We start from the raw sequence: 24,542 nt of genomic DNA, 5'->3' as shown, positions 1-24,542 counted from the left end.
CTAGAATATTTAACATCCTTTCATCTTGTTAAGTTAGCTAACTTTCATCTCATGTCAGTTTTTCATCTCTCGCCCACGCTTAACATTTTTACTCTCTCTCTCTATATATATGTATTGTTTCTTCCATTTTTACATAGTTTTCCCTTCTCCTTGTCTCTCCCTCTTCCTCACGTTTCGTTTGCTTTATTATAGTCATTACTCTTTTGTACGGATGTCATATATATTATAGTTGTAGACACACACACATTGGCTACAATGAACAAAAAAGTACTCTCTCTCTCTTAAGCATGTTAAGTAATAATTAATTTAATGACCTTAGGAAATGTTCGAAAACATGAAGATTACGTGTAGACTTGGTGTATGTGCGTGTGTGTATCTTGTCTGTGAATTTCACCTTCCTCTTGCAAGGATATTCAACTTCGGTGGCGGGATTTGTAGGAGTGAATTAAATAGACTGGTGATAATGTATCAAGGCAGTACTCTACATTTTCTTTTTGTATTCACGGAGGCGGTACTCCACTTTTTATGTGTGTGTACACACACACACACACACACACACAAGCACTCACATAGCATACATACATGTACATACACTTTACCTATATTTAAACCTCACTCTAGATTGAATGTATATAAATGTCTAGTACATATATGTCAGTAAAAATCTCTCGGGCTGGTTCTATACCGTGTGTGTGTGTGTGTGTGTGTGTAGCTTACATAATTATTCTATGCATGTTACTCTTTCAAAACACGCAGCTCTTACGGGTACTACTAAAGCAGCGCGGACCCGAACGCGCAGTCGCGCGTCCGCGCTAGCTAGTCTTGAGTGGTCGATCCTAACCCTAACCCTAACCCTATCCCTAACCCGCGTGTGCAAATGAATACGTGTTTAGGGTTAGGATCGACCACTCACGACTAGCTAGCGCGACTACGCGTTCGGGTCCGCGCTGCTTTAGTAGTACCGCTCTTACGGACATGTGAATACTAAATTTGTATCTAGCCATGTTATATAACTCGTGGATAATTTGTGCGTATATGTGTGTACTTTATGTAGATGTTTATAATTGGATAGGCTTATGCATATATGTGTGTATCCACATACGCATACTCAGCGATTTCAATCGCACACTAATATGGAAAAACTGACACTGGTAATTTCCAGACAAATAAGTAGCCCCCCCTCCCACTTTGGATTCCTGTTTTCGACAGGGAAAGTTCCAAATTTAGAAAGTTATTTTGATTTTAACGTTTTTACGAGGAAAAGAAGAAAAGAAATAGAGTTTCTGGTTAGCTCTCACTATCGACAAGGAATTAGGAAGATTCAAAAAAAAAAAAAAAATTCCTGTTTTGTACAACCACGCAAGAAAGGTTGTGCGGTAAGAAGTTTGCTTGCCAGCCACATGGTTCCGGATTCAGTGTCACTGCGTGGCATCTTGGGCAAGTGTCTTCTGCAATCTCGAGCTGTTATATGTATGTAAATATAATATGTGACAATTATTCGGCAGCCATGATAAAACTCCGAGTTTCGGATGTCGGGGGTGGGGGGACCTACGCCGGCATCTCTTCAGTTAATGGCCCGATAGCTGAAGAGATCGCTAAGCACTACACACATTTTTTCTCTCCTTGTTTCTTTCTGTGTTCCTTTCTGGTGAAGAGCGTAAGCTTGAAACGTTAAAGACTTTTCAATTCCCGAGAGTTATACTAACACATCTATGTGTTTTCTACACCACCTGTCTTAGTCTGTTGTTTTTTTTGTGAATTCACCCTTTATATATATATATATATATATATATATATATATATATATATATATATATATACACATATATATATATAGTAATCTCTCGACTATCGCGGCTGTTACCCCCCCCCCCCCCCCCGATAGGTGAAAATCCGTGAAGTGGCCTACACAAAGTTTTCATCATTCTCGACACAATCAAGGGGATCTTGTGCAACCAAAACCTGACTGTCTTTTCAGTCAGCTGAATGTAGTTTTGGCACAAACTTGGCAGACACACGTCTCACCCAAATCTTCAGTTGATAATAGACTGAAGTAGACCATAACTAATCTGCACATCCTCTGATAATTCATGGACGGTGATTCGACAGTTTCCCCTCACAGTCGCACACACATCTGCCATGTTTTTATCAGCTCTGCAGGTTGTGGGTCTCGCAAAACGTTTGTCAATATCGACATTTTTGCAGCTATCTTGGAAATGTTTGAACCACTCGTCCGCTTATGTACGGCTCATACATTCCTCTTCATACACTTTCTGCAACTTTGCATAGGCCTCTGAGCAGGTATTGCCATGACAATGTTCTCTGTCATGGTCAATGCAATGATCACACAGTGCACCACACCTCCCCTCCAAGCAGAAGTGAGGTAGTACGTTAAAACTTAGTGTGCATATGCACAGCAGAGTTCAAGGTCAATCTTTGCCAAGTGGTTTCACTCTGATTGTTTTAGCTTTATCACTATGGCAACAGTCCGGATATTTATTGATCAGACCTCGTATATATACACATATATACACACACACACACACACATATAGTGCCATCCTATAAGTAATGAGGGTTTTTTTAATACTTCTTTTATTTTTCAAAATTAAGATAAAGTTCTTTTTTACTCTAAGCTATATTCTCCTTCATTTTCTACAATGCTTTTCCATCTCTCTGGTAGACTTGCAAGGCCCTTCTTCCAAAATTCACTAGTCCGTGACAAAAAATACTCCTCCAATACTGTTCTGACCTCGTCTACAGAATTCATATTTTTTCTGTCCAAATGATTTTGAAGACTGCAGATTAAATGATAATCAGATGGGGCAATGTCTGGTGAATATGGTGGGTGGGGCATTGTTTCCCATTCAAACTGCTCCAGTGTTTGGAAGGTCATCTTCACTGTATGTGGCCGAGCATTATCCTGATAGAAGAACACCTTTTGTCTTGAAACCAAAGATGGTTGTTTTTCTTCTAGTGTTGACTTAAGTCACTCAAGCTGCTCACAGTAGATCTCCTTTGTTATCGCTTAGTTTCAGTTTAAAAGTTCAAAGTGGACTAAGCCTTTCATATCCCACCAAACCGATATATACACACCCACGCACACACACTGTGAGTGTGTGTACACACACATGCATGGACATGAAACCAATCTACAGTTATCCCTCACAGTGACAGCTTTATCAACCCTTAAAGGCTTCCTAGGCCACCTGTACCCAGTCCTATCACACTTAAACACTAAGCTCAACTCTTTCTAACCTTTCATTACTTTTCCTTCTGTAGAGTATTTTACAATCAAGTCACCAGGTGTCACTATAGGAACCAAGATGCACTTCAGTTATGCAAACCAGTAATTGTAGAGCTGCAATGAGGATCAAATCTTGACTCAGTTCACAGAACCCACCTCTGATCTGTACAGTCATTAGATTGATGACCAAGTCAGTGCTACTGTGTTTACCAAACAATAACTCAATGCGCTCATCTCTTTCATTTAATTCTTATTTCACCTTAGAATTTACTTGTATGTTATCTGACACCTTCATTACTTGATTAACAATATCCACCTGTTCACCTCCTTCCACTCATTACAAGCCTACTGACTTTCATTCTTATCTCTACAACTTTTCCTCATCCAAAACATATTTGCCATATGCTTCTCAGACCCCCCCCACTCCACCTATTCCAATGAATCTACCTGAATCAAAAGTATCCCTGATCAGCTGGTTGCGGACCCTGCACTCTGCTGGACCCAGGATATAACTGCACCATCACCTTCAAGACACCCAGGCTGATTGATCAACCCAAGTGATACAAGCTGAAATGACTTTGAGGCTGGTCCATTGGCCTGATGGGACAAATGTTTTGAATGGTTGGTTTGGGAGTGAAATAGCTAATCAGAGATCGTCTTTCAGTAGATGTTTCTCAAATGAAAAAAATATTTGGTCTTTCTGGCTACACATACCAAAATACCTTGTGTCTCAAAAGGGTTAATCAGTTTTTCATCTCACTGTATAACATGTCAGACAACTTTAAGAGGATTTTTTTTCCATGCAGCAGTAGAGTCAGTCCTTTTATATGGAGAAACAGCCTGGACAGTTACATAAAACTGGAGTCCCAGGTAGATGGAACTTACTCCCAAATGTTAAGAGCAGTCTTAAAACCGTATCTTGGAGAACTCAACCCACCAAGAAATAGCTGTATGGAGATCTCCTGTCTATTTCCAGTGTTATAAAGCATTTATTGTTATGATATTATGGCTGTCTTTTCTTAATTTAATATAATCAAGCTAAGCTTCTTAAACAGAAAAGTTGATATTTAAATAAATGGTTAGCCACATATCTTGGGAGATCTCATCCTTCCAAGAAACAGCTGTATGGAGATGTTACACTTTCCACAATCATAAGGCACTTGCACTTTGCAGGACATTGGTGGCTAGTAAACAAGAGCTGGCCAAGTGACCTACTGCTATGGGTGTCAAAGCAACGCTGTACATGAGCAGGTCGTCTGATCACAACATATGTCGACCAACTCACCACACACTAGATGCCTTCTCAGAGATCTCCCTCAAATAATGCAGGACCGAGATGGATGGCATTTGCAACTTTAAAGTTTCCAAGCAAGCTAAACCAACTGATAATGATGATAGATACGTGAAAGTGAAGACCCTGCCATATTTGTATTTACATATGCTTAACAGTCTCTTGAAGTATTTTCTTCAGCCGTATTGTTGCTATTTCTAGCAAGTCATTCGATAATAATTTCTAACTACTGAACTACTAATACAGTGTAGATTATAAATAAAACGACAATCTCTATACAGCAAACTTTTCAGCACCCAGGGTCCCACCCTACTTTAATTAACAGGCATTATAGGCAGTAAGCTGGCAGGGTCGTTAGCATACCAGGTGAAAATGCTTCGTGGTATTTCGTCTCTCCTTACATTCTGAGTTCAAATTCCACCGAAGTTGACTTTGCCTTTCATCCTTTCAGGGTTGATAAAATAAGTACCAGTTGACCTCTGAGGGTGATGTAATCAACGTAACTACTTCTGGGTATAACTATTAAAAACTGCACAACTCTTCCATGTCAAACTAGTGTGACAGAATAGGCTCATCGAACAAATGGCCTCCACATCAGACTATGGTTGGTGGAGAGTACCTGCTGAGGCCCCTTGGTCCTGCAGTGGACTGAACAAGGGCAATCCAATACGTCAGATGCAATTTTGTTCCCCTTGACTAATGCACCCAGGGGCGACTCCCCTTCTCCCTCTCTTACTACACCTCTTCATAGATTAATATGTATTTAGTCTTGCTGTGAAGCCCCGAAGAGAGCCTTTTCTTACAGTTTGGAGATAAGAATCACACCAGCTGCTTTCTTTTTGCTTATTTCTCCAAGAAACCCACGATACAGTCTCCGAATTACTCTTTATTTTGTACTAGTTTTCTACTTGGGTTGATAGCAATCCCAAATAGATGTCATTTGGTATCGTAGCAGTTTTTATGTTCATTGCAGCCTCAGTGGTTGGTTTTTCAGCCCCCCCCCCCATCTCCACCAGACAGTTTCAGCTCTTTCCAAGGTGACTGTTTATTTATTTAGAGAGAAGGAGAGTCAATATTTACAGGGTCGAGATTTTGAAGGTTAAATGCGGAGGAGGAGGAGGAGGAGGAGGTGGTGGTAGTAGTAGTAGTGAAGATGTGGTGATGGTGAAGAGAGCGATGTGGTTAGTAGTGATGAGGGGGAGATATGGCGAGGTTGTTTAATCCTAGGCCGGTTCTGATCAAAAAAACATTCCAGTTGAGATCATTTATTTATTTAATTATTCATTTTTATACATATATCTTACATAAAATCTCTCACACACCATTCAGTGTATCCTTAGTTTTAATATATCATGCTGCATTTTAAGTCGATTTGACTGTTATTTCTAGTGTATTAAATGATCATTGTAGAGACTTCACGTGAGAAAGCTCTATGATGATGATGGTGGAAGCGATGGGAGGTGGATGGGTGGGTTTGAGTGTTGTATTGCCGGGCGGGAAGAGATGTGGTTGAGTAAGGGGAAATATTGGAGGGAGGGAGGGAGATGCTAACGACTTGGATGCTATTCGTCATTGTTCGCCTCTCCCTCGCCCTCACTCTGACAAGTTTCTGATTTCCTGTTTTTTCCCCCTTCACCTCCCCTCATATTTCACATCAGTACTGTCGCCGTCTCCCTAGCATTGCTACCATCTTCATTGTACTTCTATCATTATTACTACTACTATTACCACCGCTACTACCATTACCAGCTCTGACACTAGGGAGACCTTCAAGTGGAAGGACTTGCTCAGAAAATAGCAGCCAAAATTGCGCCCTTACTTGAAAAGGCAGGATACAGCTAATAATGTAGTGCTAGATATATACTTACTATGTCTTAAGTAAAAAAAGGCACTCATTCATCTTATCCCTAACCTTGACCCTCGGTGGCCGCGGCGGTGGGGAAGATGAAGAGGCACTTTAAACAGCAGCAACACTGACACCACCATCGTAATTATCTCTACCACTATAACATCCACGGCTACCACCATTTATAACTGTCACTCCCACCATCACCACCATACAGCTATCACTTGTATACTGCCTTTTCAAATACTACCACCACCACCACCACCACCACCACACAGCTGTTATCACCACTACCGTACAACTATCGCTGCTAACATCATTCAATACTATTTCAAAGGAGTTTCTGGGTGGTCGTTCAATTTGCTAGAAAGTGCAGCTGAGTCTTCCTCGAGTCACATCGTGCTTCTCTTTGAAAGCACAGTGAATAATATATTTGTCGCTTCCTAGTATATGAAAGTTGATGGTGTGATCACAACCGGAAGGCTTTTGATTATAGATCAACCCGGTTAAGGCTAAGGTGCGCGCGCGCGCGTAGGTGGATGGGGGGAGGGAGAACAGAACACACTCCCGACCACGTGGTTGCTCAGTCTACTAGGAAAAGGAGCCACCGCTCCCTCATATCAAACTGCTGTAGTAAAAAAACAAAAACAAAACAAAAATCATTGCAGGAACGTCTTGGATCATAAGTCCGCTTTCGACTTGATTGATCTGGAACTAAATAATAGCTACTAGCACCCGATCACTAACACAGTCACCATCACTGCCCTATTGGCACTATTACAGCTACTATTGCTGTTACCACCACCTCAACATTCTACCCGACATACACTACACTATTATTATTACCTTTTACCACAATACTCATACTATGTCAACAAAGTACATGGAGTACACACACACACACACACACACACAGAGTAATTCCCATCTTCTGTTGAGGGCTTATATGCCCCAATATTAGACTATTTTTTATAGCCAATATACGATGAACGCTTAGAAGCCTAAAGCTTATAATAATTATTATATGCTTGCTTCAAAAGTGAGCTATTTGTGGCCTCTGAAATTATTTGACTTTGGTTGGACTGAGGCTATAATTAACGAGTATTAATGACTGATAAAAGTGACTACAGCACCCACTTGGAAGCTATATTCCTACCAACCAAAATTTGGACATTTATCGATATATATATATATATATATATATATATATATATATATATATACTCTGGGTCGTCCCATAAATAATGCAGTTTTTTATACTTCTTTCATTTTTCAAAATTCTTTTTTAATCTAAAATATACTCTCCTTCATTTTCTACAATGCTCTTCCCTCTCTCTGGTAGACTTGCAAGGCCCCTCTTCCAAAATCCACTTGTCTGTTTACAGAATTCAGATTTTTTCCATCCAAATGATTTTGAAGACTGCAGGATAAATGAGAATCAGATGGGGCAATGTCTGGCGAATATGGTGCGTGGGACATCATTTCCCATTCAAACTGTTCCCGCCTTTTGAATGTTATCCTCGCTGTATGTGACCAAGCATTATCCTGATGGAAGAACACCTTTCATCTTGAAACCAAAGATGGTCATTTTTCTTTTAGCACTGACTTAAATGACCAAATCCAAGCCTTTCTGCTAGTTCCTCAACAGTTACAATGGGATTTTGTTTCACCAGGGTTTGCAGGACGTCCTCGTTAAGGTCTACAGATCTTCCAGGATGAGGCTCATCTAAGCTGTAGTTTCCAACTTCCAATTTCTGGAACCACCATTGACACTGGCTTACGCTTATTGTCTGATTCTCATATACTGCATTAATATTCCTTGCACTTTGTGTTGTCTTTATTGAACTCATAAAGCAAAATATGCCAAATATGCTCCTTTCTCACTTCCATTACAGCTTTGAAAATATAACTTAAATCGAACTGCACTCTTCAAAAATTATACTAAGAATAAGGAGAAGGTAAAATTACTACCTGCTTTAATAGCAAGTTGATAGAGGTAGTTTATCCTGTCCCCCTCTGACTTTTAGTTCATGCAATTGAAAAAACCCACATTATTTATGGGATGGCCCAATATTATAGGTGCAGGCGTAGCTGTGTGATAAGAAGCTTGCTTCCAAAACACATGGTTCCAGGTTCAGTCCCACTGTGTGACACCTTGGGCAAGTGTTGACTACCATAGCCTCGGGCCAACCAAACCCTTGTGAGTGGATTTGGTAGACGGAAACTGAAAGAAGCCTGTTATATATGTGTATAATCATGTGTGTGTGTGTGTGTTTGTTCCCCCACCATCGCTTGAGAGCTGATGTTGGTGTGTTTATGTCCCTGTAACTTAGCGGTTCAGCAAAAGAGACAGAATAGGTACCAGGCTTACAAGAAATAAGTCCAGGGGTTGATTTCTTTGACTAAAAGGCAGTGCTCCAGCATGGCCTGAGACAAAAGAATACATATATATATATATATATATATATATAGATAAATATATATATATATATATGTGAATTGGTGAACAAGGTTTAGTGCTATGTTCTCTCTCCTATGTTGCTCATGGAGCAACTGACGTGTCACATGTGCAACAATCGGAATCTATGCTTCCTACTGGTGGTATACGTTGGTGTTTCTGCTGGATTTTATAACTATTCTCTCTCTCTCTTTCTCATAGGCCTGTATACACACACTCTTGTGAATCTAAAACGAATCATACGCATGCAAGAGTGCTCGCTCGAACACACAGACACAGGAGTATACACTTCAACATCAAGTGGATAGTGGGGTGGATTTCAATTGAGAAATAGAGACGATTGTGCTGGTATGGACATGTGGTGAGAATGGATGAGGATAGCTGCGTGAAAAAGTGCCACACCCTAACAGTTGAGGGAACCCGTGGAAGAGGTAGGCCCAGGAAGACCTGGGCTGAGGTGGTGAGGCAAGACCTTCGTACATTGGACCTCACCGAGGCGATGACTACTGACCGAGACCTTTGGAAATGTGCTGTGCGTGAGAAGACCCGGCAAGCCAAGTAAGATCGTTGCCAGTGCCCCTGGACTGGTTCTTGTGCGGGTGGCACATGAGATGCACCATTTTGAGCGTGGCCGTTGCCAGTACTACCTGACTGGCTCCCGTAGGATTTTCGAGCGAGATCGTTGCAAGTGCCCCTGGACTGGCTTGTGCGGGTGGCACATAAAAGACACCATTTCGAGCGTGGCCGTTTTCGTGCGGGTGACACGTAAAAGCACCCACTACACTCTCTGAGTGGTTGGCGTTAGGAAGGGCATCCAGCTGTAGAAACTCTGCCAAATCAGACTGGAGCCTGGTGTTGCCATCCGGTTTCACCAGTCCTCAATCAAATCGTCCAACCCATGCTAGCATGGAAAGCGGACGTTAAACGATGATGATGATGATGATGATGATGATGAAGAAATCAACTTGTTTTCTTTTTTCTATGAACATGACCATAAACACTCACATGTTTCAAACTGCAAACGAGAACTAGAGAGAGATGCAAGTACTCAATACATGCATTTTGTGAATACTCTCTACTCAGTCTCCTTATCTTCCTCCCCTTATCTTATAAATACAAATAAATCTATTATTAGCTTTTATTATACAGAAGAGCAGAACTGAATGCAGAAAACCATTCGGCCACTCATTCACCTTTTCCCTGAATGCTTGTTTATTCACATTGATAAGAAAAGTAGTCTTGCATTAAGCTTGGAGATTTCAATGATGTGATTGTTTTTACAATAATATTGTAGGGTAAGTATGAAAGGTTGAATCTGGTCTTTTGAACATAAAATAGATTGAGTAGTTTGGCTGGATATGGTCAGTTTAAATGCTAAAGGGTTAAATAAGGACTGGTAGGCATTAATTAAAGCAAGTGGTGCTACAATTCAAAATAACAAGGCGGGGGGGGGGGGGGTCAGCTGAATGCCTATGATACTATAATTAAAACCTATAAACCTTATGGATAGCATCTGGATTGTTTAATCCCTCTTGCTTACATACATAGGTATATGCATACATGTGTGCTTAGAAGCTTTTTACATTATTTTTTTCTTATTCGTTTATTGAACTGCTTAACAAGCAAACTATTTGATACATGTGTGCTATTCCTGTGACCTTGTAATTCATGGATAATTATATTTGTCATTTAATTCAGTTTTCAAAAATAAAGTTCTACTAATCTGAAACCAGTTTGGCAAGTGCCATGCACAAAGCTCTCGGCCCTTGATTCACTTTGTAACTTCTGTTGATGATAATTTATATATTTCTTTATTTATTGTTTCAGTTTGTAGACCGCAACTATGTTGGAGTCTACAGCCTTGAAGAATTTCAGATGAATGAATTGATCCCAGTACTTTTTTTGATGCCTGGTATTTGTTCTATCAGTTTCTTTTGCTGAACCACTAAGTTGTTGGGATGTAAACTCATGAACAATGGTTGTCAAACAGTGCTGGGAGGGGGGGGGAACAAATGCAAAGACATACACATCATGCACATGATGAGTTTCTTTCAGTTTCTGTCTACTAAATCCACTCACAAGGCTTTGGTTGGCCTGGGGCTATAGTAGAAGACACTTACCCAATGTGCCATGCAGTGGGACTGAACCCAAAAGCATGTGGTTGAGAAGGAAACTTGTTACCACATAGCCACATATATATATATATATATATATATATATTTTATATGTATGTATGACAGAGAGAGAGAGAGAGATCCTCATTTAACGTCCGTTTTCTATGCTGGCATGGGTTGGACAGTTTGGCTAGATCTGGCAATCTGAGGAACTGCATCAGGTTCCATTGTTGGTTTTGGCTTGGTTTCTATAGCTGGGTGCCCTTCATAATGCCAACAAGTGTAATGGGTGTTTTTATGTTGTATTGGCATGGGCTTTTTATTTGGGTCCCCAGCACCGATAGGATGTTTTAGCTGGTCTCTCCCATCGAAAATGGTTACATGAGCATCCAGTTGTTTGAGCAACTGAATGACCTACTTGTTGAATAAGATGCAAAATAACCAAGTATACAACAGATATGTGACCCCTTGACATAATTTTCAGGCTGAGTCAGCCTGACACAATGTAACAGTGCTGAACCTTTTGAATTACTGGTACTGTCCTCCTAACAGACTTGTGAAGTTTCACTCACAAGGCATCAGTTGACTTAAATCTATGGTAAAAGGCATTTTATTTACTTGAGGATCCATGCAGTGATTTTGGGCTCTGCAACCTCTTGGTTGCAAAACAAAGTTAGATTCTGAGGACCTTTTATATGCCCTTCAAGAGATGTAAAGAGATCAATGTTCTTGAGATTGAATATCTCTAAATCAATAACAGCAAGAAAAGAACGAGGGTGAGGTATTGGTGGTGGCAGTGTTCTGTTGATTTGTAATGACAGCTGAGGCATCATGGGATAAAAGAATTGATTGATTTAAAACAAAATTTATTTTTTGTATTTAAAATATATTTCAAGGCTGGTGGTGTGGGTTCAATCAATATTACTAGCTAGCTTTCTAGGCCCTTCAATTAATTTGGGCTAGAAAATAAAATTTAATATTTGTTATGCAATTTTTTATCAAGACATGCACATACATGTGCATGTTTCCATTCAGACACTTAGAGGCACACACACACACACACACACACACACACACACACACCTGCGCTCATACACACACTTGATTATAGATTACTCTTAGAAGGTACTCAGATTCTCGAGTACCCTGTTAGAAACATACATACATCCCTGTGTACACCACAGCTGGCGCTCTCGTACATCCATGTATGTTAATGCATGTGTGTATACCTAAATATCCATCCTACTTAAATATCCAACCTGCAGTTTAATGGTATATAATTCAATTACCAAACAGCAGCACTTGTTTACTTGACAAAATACCTTCCTTAAATACACACATTGAGAGAGAGAGAAAGGGGGGGGGGTGTCATGTAGTGGTGGTGGTCTTGGTAGGGTTAGTAATTTATAGTTTTTTATTTTTCAGTTTTGTTGTGAGAGAGTGGTTCTGGGATTAGGCTATTATTTATATATATATATATATATATATATATATATATATATATATATATATATATAAATATATCTATATATTGTAGTGTGTAGTAGTTGTAGTAGTTGAAATCAATAACCATTGACCTAGTTGAAAATAACATCTTCAGGTTGAATACTTGTAACGGTGGTGGTGGCAATTTCTGATTGTATTACTGTCCTTTCTATCGACACAACTTTCATTAGTATCGAGTTAGTGTGTTTGCATATCTGTGCATGTGTGTGTGTGTGTGTGTGTGCATGCACGTATGCACCTAGGTGGAGTACATGCACATGTGTGTGTGCATGTATATATTCGTGACCTCCTTTATGCAGATGACTGTGACTTAGTCACTCATGCAGTGGATGACATGCAAATACTCATGAATCGTATTTCTGCTTCTTGCAAGGCATTTGGACTCAGCATTAGCCTGGCTAGGACTGTTGTAATGTTCCAACCTGCACCTGGAAATCCATTTGTGGAACCAGCTATCTTGGTTGAAGGAACATTATTGACAAGTAGTAGACGAGTTTGTCTACCTGGGTGGTATACTCAGCCGTTCTTGCTCCCTCAATGTTTTAAATATCTTTCAGGCTGCAGAGAGCAACTGTTTCCTTCCAGTCTCATGTCTTGTCCCAGCATGGCATCACAAGGCGGACAAAAATTGCTGTGTACCGTGCATGTGTACTAACATCGCTCCTTTACTCATGTGAGACATGGACCCTTTACAAAAGTCGTGTAAGGGTCCTTGAATGCTTCCATCAGAGATGTCTGAGACACATTCTAAATGTTGGCTGGACCTTAAAAACTCCAGATACACAGGTCCTGAGGACAGCCAATATCCTGAGTATTGAGGCAATGGTGCACAAGCAGCAGTTACGTTGGACTGGACACCTTATTAGAATGAAGGATAGCAGGATCCCTAAACAGATGCTATATGGGGAACTTGTGAATGGAAGAAGAGATGAAACCAAATCTCAGGATGTTGGTTTTTATGGACGAAAAAAGAATTAAAAGTAGTGATATGCTTTACTGCACACCCAGTAAACCTGTAGATGTATGTTAAAACACATGGTCTGTGCATTGATGTGTACATAAAATAATTAGAGAGCAGTAATGTTGTCTTAATAAACTCCATGTATGTCAATATGTAATCACTGTGGAGCTTAAAGGTTATGGTTTAATTACTATTATTGACTAATATTAATCATAAAGGTCAGGTCTTAATATAGCCAGTGTGTTGTGGACTCTGGGTAGAGCACTTAATTCCAACTTGTCCTGTTTACTTCATTGAGCAGAAATTCAGTTCCCCCCTCCACACACACATGGTTCCTGGTTCAGTCCCACTGCATGGCACCTTGGGCAAGTGTCTTCTACTATAGCCTCGGGCCAACCAAAGCTTTGTGAGTGGATTTGGTTGATGGAAACTGAAAGAAGTCTGTCGTATATATGTATGTATGTTTGTGTGTCTGTGTTTGTCCTCCTGACATCTCTAGACAACTGATACTGGTGTGTTTATTACCCCGTAACTTAGCGGTTTGGCAAAAGAGATCAATAGAATAAGTACTAGGCTTACAAAGAATAAGTCCTGGGATCGATTTGCTCGACTAAAGGTGGTGCTCCAGCATGGCCCCAGTCAAATGACTGAAACAAGTAAAAGAGTAAAGAGAGAGAGAACAAGTATTACATTTGACAGAAAAAACCTGAATGCTAAAGGGTTATTCTTATAAATGTTCTTCCTCTTATTAGCTGTACAGAAATTATTTTTTTCATAAAACTTATGGAATCCATTCTCAAACTGGCAGATAGAAGCAAACATTTATGAGCAGCCTTTCACAAAGAGGTACAGAATGAGACAAGTTCAGTCCCATAACCTCTTGCGGGTCATTGGGGCACTGCAGCCATGCAACGTATCTAGGATGAGAAGCCCATCCCTCTCCAGGCTGAACTCATTTCTACAGCTGAGTGGACTGGAGTAACATAAAATGAAATATTTTGCTCAAGAACACAATACACGGCCTGGACCAGGAATCAAAACCACAATTTTATGGTTGTGAATCCAACATCCTAACCACTAAGTTGTGCACCTCCATAGTGGTACTCATTTCTACAGTGGACTGGAGCAATGTGAAGTGAAGTGTTTTGCTCAAGAAGACAATGCATTGTCCTGCCTAGAAATCCAAAGCACAATCTTATGATTGGGAGTCCAACACCCTAACCACTAAATTGTGTGTTGCCAGAGCAACAAACATCTGTAATGAAAAAATAAGAATAAAATTCCTGGCCTAGACATTCACAATGCAGCAATATCATTTCATAACACCTTTTATGCCTTGTGTATTCTGAATTTTTATGAAGCAAATTTACCAGTGAGACAACCTTAGTAGAGTAATAGGATATTTGGAGAGCAATAACCTCTGACGTCTGTATGCTTCAATGAACTTTTCAAAGTGATCTTAAAATACTTGGTAACATTTAAGTAGGAAAATAGCTGTAATGTTATTTATTGTATTGGTTGTATTAAGATTTTAGTAGTTAAATAGTTTTTAACTTTCTTAAGAGAGAGCATTGGTATGTACCTAGTGGAACTACATATTTGGCAGGTTAGTATGCATGGGATTAACTTGTTGGATGAGGTGGGCCATGTGTTTGCTTAAATAAAACATCTGGTGAAAAGAGAAAAAGCTTTTATGTTGAAAGAAAAAAGTGTGTGTGTCTACATATGTGCATGTATCACTCTCTCTCTCTCTCTCTCTCTCTCTCTCTCTCTCTCTCTCTCTCATTTATGTGTGTGTGTATATATATATATATATATATATATATATAAATATATATATATATATATATATATATATATATATATATATATACATATATATATATATATATATATATATATATATATATATATATATATATATATATATATATATATATATATATATATATATATATATATATATATATATATATATATATATACATAAATATATATATATATATATATATATATATACATAAATATATATATATATATATATATATATATACATAAATATATATATATATATATATATATATATACATAAATATATATATATATATATATATATATATACATAAATATATATATATATATATATATATATATACATAAATATATATATATATATATATATATATATACATAAATATATATATATATATATATATATATATACATAAATATATATATATATACATAAATATATATATATATATATATATATATATACATAAATATATATATATATATATATATATATATATATATATACATAAATATATATATATATATATATATATATATACATAAATATATATATATATATATATATATATATATATATATATATATATATATATATATATATATATATATATATATATATATATATATATACATAAATATATATATATACATAAATATATATATATACATAAATATATATATATATATATATATAATATATATATTTATGTATATATTAATATTATCTTGGTTGAAAAACTTTGATAATGCAAATATGTTAATAGTTACCAGGGTAGCAAAAATCACACAAAAACTGGGATATTATACTCGGTTACTGGGTAGAAATACCATGTTAAAGTGATGTATTTTGAGCTGATATAAATAATAATAATAAATGGAGCAATGCGTTTTGCTCCATTTATTATTCTTTATATATATATATATATATATATATATATATATATATATGTGTGTGTGTGTGTCTGTCCCCCCACCATCGCTTGACAATCGATGCTGGTGTGTTTAGGTCCCCGTAACTTAGCGGTTCGGCAAAAGAAACCGTTAGAATAAGTACTAGGCTTATAAAGAATAAGACCTGGGGTTGATTTGCTCGACTAAAGGCGGTGCTCCAGCATAGCCACAGTCAAATGACTGAAAAAGTAAAAAAGTATATATATATATATATATATATATATATATATATAGACATTTGTATACATGTTTGTATGTGTGTGTGTGTAAATATATATATATGTTTATATATTCGTTTTGCAAGATTTTTGATGTGTAATCGTGTGTTGAAACAGATATTGTTGTACTTGGGGATGGTCATATTGCCAGTTTAGCCAATAAAAACACACGCACTGTATATTTGGTGTTAATTTGCTTCAGCTTTATTTTATATTAATCGTATTTGGGCCAGATCTTATTCGTGTGTCCCGCCTTACTAACGATCAGTCATTTTGTATTAATGGCTGATCGTCAGTAAGGAGGGACACACAAAAAAAGAGAAAGAAGAAAGCAAAGGTCACAGAAGTGTGACGAAAGGACTCTGGCTGAAATACGATTAATATAAAATAAAGCTGAAGCAAATTAACACCAAATATACAGTGCATGTGTTTTTATTGGCTAAACTGGCAACATGACCATCCCCAAATACAACAATATATATATATATATATATATATATATATATATATATATATATATATATATCAAAATAAGCAACAGGATATCAAATAGTGATGCATTACGGCCGTTTCAAGTGGCTCACACACAGGGCTTTCACCCAGTTGTTGTTTATGCAATTTCACTCCCAAGGCATTGCTCTGTGTTTAAGGTGACCTTTAAGGAATCACTTAATGCCTCACTATGATAGTGTGCAGGAGTGATTTGACCTCTGTGTCATTGTGTGTGTGTGTGGAGAGAGAGAGAGAGAGAGAGTAAGAGAGTGTGTAAGGAGACCAACAAATATGCTGACATTTACACTGATGCCTCTCAATTAGATGGTTTAGTATTTGTGTGGCTGGTATGTGTCTTATGTTTGTAGGGTGATAGCTCTGTATTGGTGGTATGGGTGTGTGAGAGATTGTATGGAGGTGTGACTGTCTGGGTGTGTGTGGTGTGCAGGGGGGATTATTTTCTCTACAGGTGTCTGTCTATATGTATGTGTATAAATGTGTGATTGCTTGTAGGTAGGGGTTGTTTCTTTTTCTGTGTGAATGCCTTGCATTTGTAGAGTGGCTTGATATAAGTGTGAAAGATTGTATAAAGGTGTGTGTGTGTGTATGTAGGGACTTGTTTTGTGTATAGCTGTCTGTGTGTGTGTGTATAAATGTGAATATGTGCAGTGGTTCTTTCTGTGTGTACCCATGTGTCTTGGGTTTGTAGAGTGGTAGCTCAGTACATGTGTATGTGTGTGTAAAGGTGTTTTTCTGTGTGTAGGGGCTTGTTTTGTGTACCAGTGTCTGTCTATTGGTATGTATGACTGTGTAGGGGTTCTTTTTCTTTTTGTGACTTGTATTTATAGAGTGGTGGCTTGAATGTGTGAATGGGTTCTTTGTGATTGTATGTGTGTGGTTGGTATGTGTGTCTTCTGCTTGTAGGATGGTAGCTTCATAAAGATGTGTGTGAGAGTGTAAATGTGTGCTTCTGTGTATGTGTGTAGGGGCTTGTTTTGTGTACAGTTTTTTTATCTGTATATGTATAAATGTGTGAATCTTTGTATGTGTGTGATTGGTATGTGTATGCCTTGTGTTTGTAGGGCGGTAGCTCAGTAAAGGTGTGGTTCTGTGTGTGTGTGTGTGTGTAGGGGCTTGTTTTGTGTACAGGTGTCTATTTATCTGTGTGTGTAGGTGTAGAGATGTCAGTTTGTCACTCACCATATCGGTGTTTGTGTGGAACTGCTCTCTATGGGTGCATGTAATTGCATCTATGTACTTATCTGCATTATACCTGTGTGGCTATGTAGCTGTGTTGATTGTATCTGTGGCTCAGCATATCTTTGCACGAGGAAGAGTGGGTGTGTTTTCAAAATAGATAAAAGCACTTATAATTTATTTTAATCAAGTTGATAAAATTACTTGATTTATCTCTTCCGTGTATACCTTGTACTAAATGGACATTATTATTTGTGGCTTTTGTTTTCTTAAAATAGTGTTCATTTTATTCTTTTATTTGTCTCAGTCATCCGATTGTGGTCATGCTGGAGCACTGCCTTAAAGGGTTTTAGTTGAAGAAATCAACCCAAGAATTTTTTTTTTTCAAGCTTAGTACATATACTGTCCGTCTCTTTTGCGGAGTTGTTATAAGGACGTAAGCAGACCAACACTGGTTATCAAGCAGTGGTAGTAAGGGAGAAACAAAGATATATGCACATATATATTCTTTTACTCTTTTACTTGTTTCAGTCATTTGACTGTGGCCATGCTGGAACACCGCCTTTAGTTGAACAAATGGACTTCTTCTTTGTAAGCCTAGTACTTATTCTATCCGTCACTTTTGCCGAACATCCAGCTGTCAAAACCGAGCCAAGTCAGACTGGAACCGGGTGCAGCTCTCTGGCTTATCAGCTCCAGTCAAACTGTCTAACCCATGCCAGCATGGAGAGTGGACTTGAAGTGATGATGATGACAAGCAGTACACTTGTTGTATCCTTGTCAAGACAGCTTGTTTGAGCAGATCTGTTGAGAGTTTCGACTGATAATATATATATACATATGAGCATCAGTTATACACAATAAATACATCAATGTAATCAGCAATGTTCTACTTGAGTCATCTCGCCACTTCACACTAAATATTTATTATATATTTATGCATTTCATTAATCCTTTCAGACGAACAGGCCAAACACATTAGGGCTGAGCCACTAAACCCTGTCTAGATGCATCAATTTAAGTCTTGGCTTGGTTTAGTATTTTTATTTATTTCTTTACTCTTTTCTTCTCTTTCATGCTCCAATGAACACTGTTCTGTCCTTGAATGATTTTTTTTTTTGAGGATGATTTTTGGGAGGTTTTTCTATGAGAACAGGTTGCTAACCCCTCCCTCGACTCTGTCTCTGTATCTAGCGAGGGACTCTATGAGCAGGACTCAAAGATCTAAGTCTGGTACTTATTCTGTCGGCCACTATTGCTGAACTGCTAAGTTACAGCAACATAAACAAACATGGTTGCCAATTCAGTGTTGTGGTATGAGTCACACACACACTCGCTCACACACTCAGCATTGGTTGACATGGAATCTTCATGAAGTGGCCGAAGCTCTACAAAAAGTGCTTTGAAGTCAGAAGATCCGACTTTGAAAGAGATTGAAGTTTTCTACTTCTTTGAAATTAATGCCTTTCCTAAAAACTTCTGGAATGCACCTTGTAGAACCTATTTACCTAAGGTACCATGCAGTGGAACTGAACCTGAAACCACATGTAATGCAGTTGATTCCAACCTAGAGAGTAGTAGTGTTGATTCCAGTTCTTGAATAATACTTAATTCATTGACCTTGGCCTGATTTGAACTCAGACAGCCAGAACCAGTAGCACAAGGAATTCTGTTCAATGCTCTTATGACACTCTACCAGTTTGTCAACTCCAAACTGTTAGAAAAAACTGCCAAGTCTCAAAAAAAAAATTACACTTTACCATAAAAAAAAAAATAAAATAAAGACATTTTGGATAATGTTATCCAAGGTGAACTTAGTCTGAAGAGATGGAATGGTCATGTTAGGGGCAGGAATATCTTAGATCAATGGTTCTCAGCCAGGATCCCTATGGTCCCTGAGGATCCATATAAGATTTTTGGGGATCCATGCAGCAAAATAGTAAATTAGGGACCCACAATAGTATTTTAAGGGCTCCTGAAAAATGTTTGCTTTGGATGTAATTATTGCAAGAAACAGCTGGGTTTCTTTCTCTAACATTTGACAGGGTTCAACCTCCACAAGTGAAAAGGTGAAAAATGAAATAGGAATTTTGGAAGAAGTTTCTTCAAAACTAAGTTTTAAACATTGAATGGCTATGGGAGTCCACCAGAATAAAATAGCAATCAAAGGGGTCCATAGATAAAAAATGGATGGGATTAGATGATTGATTAGCTGGTGGAAGACTGACCTGGGCCATGGGGAATGGGGGTTAACCCTTCAGCTAGCATTCAGATTACTTTGTCAACTGTAATGCTTATTTGTTTTGCAGAGTTTTGAATTAATCTTGCATTATCTTGTAGCTTTGAGAGTTTGATGAAATGATTGTTTATTTTTAGAATGACATTGTTGGGTAGGTGTGAGAGATCTGACCAGTATGAACATAAAGCAAGCAGGATATGTGAACTGGATTTGGCCAGTTTAAATGCTACATGGTTAAACTACTACTACTGCTACTGCTGCTGGGTAATGGAGAAGTTAGTCTTTATGTGGTTGATTTGCTAGAAACTACAGCAAATCTCTCTCAAACTACATTTTAGCTTCTGTTTTTTTTTTTTTTAGGTGGGTGGGAGGTTGTAGCCATATTAGATAATGTAATCTAAAGGTACTTTGAGTAGAAGATATGGTTTCAATATCCTTGATCATTACAGACATTGCTTATCAGGGTTGACCTATGGTTATACAAAAAGAACTAGTTAAACACAGACTTTGTGGTGGTGACAACAGCAGCTGCAGCAGTTATGCATTTACTTCAGGATTAGGGTTTACTTTACCATCTCCACCACCGTTTCTGTAATATTTCAATTTATACCTAATTTTGTAATTTATGCAAATATTTGTGTGTGTGTGTGTGTATTTGTACTTATGTATCTCATAGTAAACAATAGCATGTGTGTGTGTGTGTGTGTGTGTGTGTGTGTGTGTGTATGTGTTCCTTGTATGTATATACGTATTCTCCATACGTATGTTCGTTACATAATAAGTGTGATAGTAAGACAGTAGTGTGTATATGACCTGAATAGGTGTCATTGTAAACAATGCTTCGATAGTTCTGAGCGTTTAATAGTAAAACAATGAGTGAGTATATATATATGTATCCTGTATGGCCATGTCTATAAACAGTAGGTTTTCTGTAGGTGTGTGTGTGGGTTTGTCAGATGGAAGGATGGTTTCATATGTCATTAAAGTAGCTGAATAACACAAATAACTGTGTGTGCGTTTGTTTGTTTCAGTCTATCTATTTATCCACATTTTAATTTTGTATTTTCTTGTTTAAAATTCAAATATTTTTCACGTGGTGTGTTTATACACACACACACACACACACACACACACACACACACACACACACACACACATTGTTGTTTAACATCCGCTTTTCATGCTGGCATGGGTTGGACAGTTTTGACTGATGGCTGGCAAGCCAGAAGGCTGCACCAGGCTCCAATCTGATCTGGCATAGTTTCCACAGTTGGATGCCCTTCCTAACGCCAACTTCTCCGAGAGTGTAGTGGGTGCTTTTTACATGCCACTGGCACAGGAGCCAGTCAGGCACTATTGGCATTGACCATGCTTGAATGGTGCTTTTTACATGCCACCAGTTTGGGACCAGTCAGGTGGCACTGGCAACGATCACGCTCAAAGGGTGCTTTTTAAGTGTCACCGGCACAGAAACCAATCAGGCAGGACTGGCATCGGCCACAACAATGACTTCCCTTGACTCAAGTGCAGTTTATTACCTAATGATTGAAGGGTACTCTTAAATGGTCCCGTTATGCTGCACTGGCATAGGCCACAGTTACAGTCTCACCTGGCTTGCCGGGTCTTCTCAAGCACAGCATATCTCCAAAGGTCTCGGCCACTTGCCACCACCTCATCCCAGGTCTTCTTGGGTCCACCTCTTCCACAGGTTCCTTCTACTGCTAGGGTGTGACACTTTTTCAGAACTTTCCTCATCCATATGCAACACATGGCCATACCAGCACAGTCTTCTCTCTTGCACACCACATTTGATGCTTCTTATGTCCAACTTTTCTCTCAAGGGCATTTACACTCTGTCGTGTATGCACACTGACATTACCCATCCAGTGGAGCATACTGACTTCATTCCTTGCAAGCTTACGCATTCCCTCAACAGTCATGGCCCATGTTTCACTGACATGTAGCATGGCTGTTTGCACACGTGTCATACAGTCTGCCTTTTACCCTGAGCAAGAGGCCCTTTGTCCTAGAATATTTAGGCTGGATATGGCATTAAAAGGTTAATAATTGACAGTCATTTTACCAAATTCTTTATTGTTTTTTATATTAATAGAAATAAAAGCGTGTTTTAACTGCAAAATTGGTTAATACATACATTAAAGCATGAGTTATTACACTCGGTGTAATAAATTAATTAAATTACCGATTAAAAATAGTTGTTGTAATGTAAGCATTACTGATCACACATACATAGAGTGTTTTGTTTATATGCTAAATTTGCTGCAGGATAGGGTTTGGGAGTGCTCCCTATGAAGTGTATATATGCAATCGATAATGCTGGCAGACATTACCGTATTTCTATATTTTTTGTTGTGACACTCTGTCAGTTCTGATGACAAAGGTTCCACTTGATCCGACCAACAAAACCGCCTGCTCATGAAATTAATGTGTAAGTGGCTGAGCACTCCACAGACATGTGTACTCTTAATGTAGACCTCAGAGCGATTCAGCAGGACACAGAATGTAACAAAGCTGGCCCTTTGAAATATGGATATTACACATTTTTGCCAGCTGAGTCAACTGGAGCAACATGAAATAAAGTGTCTTGCTCAAGGACACAATGCATTGCCAGGCACTAAACTCCCTATCTTATGATCATTAGCTAATTACCTGTAACCACTAAGTCACATGCCTTCACTGTATTTCTATATACAGTGATGTAAACACTGTGTGGTATTTTGTCAACCATTGTCCTACCTTGTCCCACCCACCTTAGCATTAATAATTTAACCCTGTCGCCAGACAGGTGGTTTGCCTTAGAATAAAAGTAAAGTTCTGGTATCTGCCATTGAGCCAATATTTAATTAAAATAATTATATGCTAATTGCTACAGGCATTGGTCTGACTGTAAGAAGTTTGCTTCCCGCCACATACTTCTGAGTTCAGTCCCACTGCATGATACCTTGGGCAAGTGTCTTCTACTATAGCCTTAGGTTGACCAAAGCCTAGTGAGTGGGATCTGGTAGATGGAAAATGAATGAAGCCTATTATTTTATGTCAGAATTATGTTTAAGGATTCAAAAAAAAAAAAAAAAGAAACTATATTATAATTTTATTGCTGAATTTGTTCAGCTTTAATCATCTTTATTGGTTTTACACTACTTCCTTCATTGAGTTATTTTATAATTATCTGTACATTGTATAATTATTATTTCTAAAATAAAATACTTTCTCTCTTCCAGAATATACAACACTTGAAGCAATGTAAGATAAGAACTTTTACTACAGCACCAAGTACTGTAAGTAGCTTTTTATGAGCCTCTGATTTCTGGTTTGGCATAACTTATTCACACACACTCATGCACTCCCATTTGCGCATATGTGCCCTCTCACTACACACACACACACACACACACACACACACACACACCATACACACTCACACACCTTGTGCACTCTCACTACACACACACCACACGCACCCTCACTCACACTTTGCATGCACTCTCACTCTTACACCACTCACACACACTTACTCACCACATGCACTCCCTCACACTTTGCATGCACTCACACTCACACACTCCCTCAAACCACATGCTCTTGCTCACTTGTAACAATTCACCTACACACACACACACACACACAGCTGTGTACACTCGGTCTCTCTCTCTCTCCGACATAGTTGTGTGTACTCACTCATTTGTTGCTCCCCACACTCATCTACTTCACTCACAAACATACCCCTAGAGTTTGCATCATTTAGCAGCATCCTTGTTGATTGCTCTATTATTGACATTCTTACTGGTTCAGTCGGTAGCTTTTAGCTTCATAACCCTGTTTAGTTTGAGAAGCTCTCTCAGCTCACTTATCTTTCCTGTTCAAGAGACTCCTTCGTAATTATCATCATTTAACATCTACTCTCCATGCTGGCATGTGTTAGCTGGTTTAACCAGATCTGCTAAGTTGGAGAGCTGCAGCAGGCTTCCGTTGTCTGTTTTGGAATGCTTTCTGCAGCTGAATGCCCTTCCGAATGCCAGTGCACTGGGGTCTGTTATATGTCACTGGCACCCCATTGTTTGATGCCGGCATGACAACCCCTTGCGTGACGCCGGCACAAGCAACCCCTTGCTTGTCACTGGCACGGGCATCCCCCATTGCGTGTCACTGGCATGGAGTCAACAAAAAATAATATGGTTGAACATCTT

The 24,542-nt window shown here is 38.5% G+C and overlaps 1 protein-coding gene across 1 annotated transcript in view; it reads left to right on the top strand.

Moving 5' to 3' along the window:
* The window catches only part of LOC106875646 (citrate synthase, mitochondrial), a 54,145-nt gene that overhangs the window by 5,425 nt on the left and 24,178 nt on the right, over positions 1-24,542 (top strand). Inside the window, exon 2 of the mRNA XM_014923884.3 lies at positions 23,577-23,633. Within this exon, the coding sequence (XP_014779370.2) occupies positions 23,577-23,633 (57 nt within the window). The remainder of the gene's footprint in view (positions 1-23,576; positions 23,634-24,542) is intronic.

This window comes from Octopus bimaculoides, chromosome 27 (genome assembly GCF_046866305.1).
Source record: "Octopus bimaculoides isolate indiv1 chromosome 27, ASM4686630v1, whole genome shotgun sequence".
Lineage (NCBI taxonomy): Eukaryota > Metazoa > Mollusca > Cephalopoda > Octopoda > Octopodidae > Octopus > Octopus bimaculoides.
Note: the sequence above shows the minus strand (reverse complement) of the source record. Positions and strands in the feature narration are given on the sequence as shown.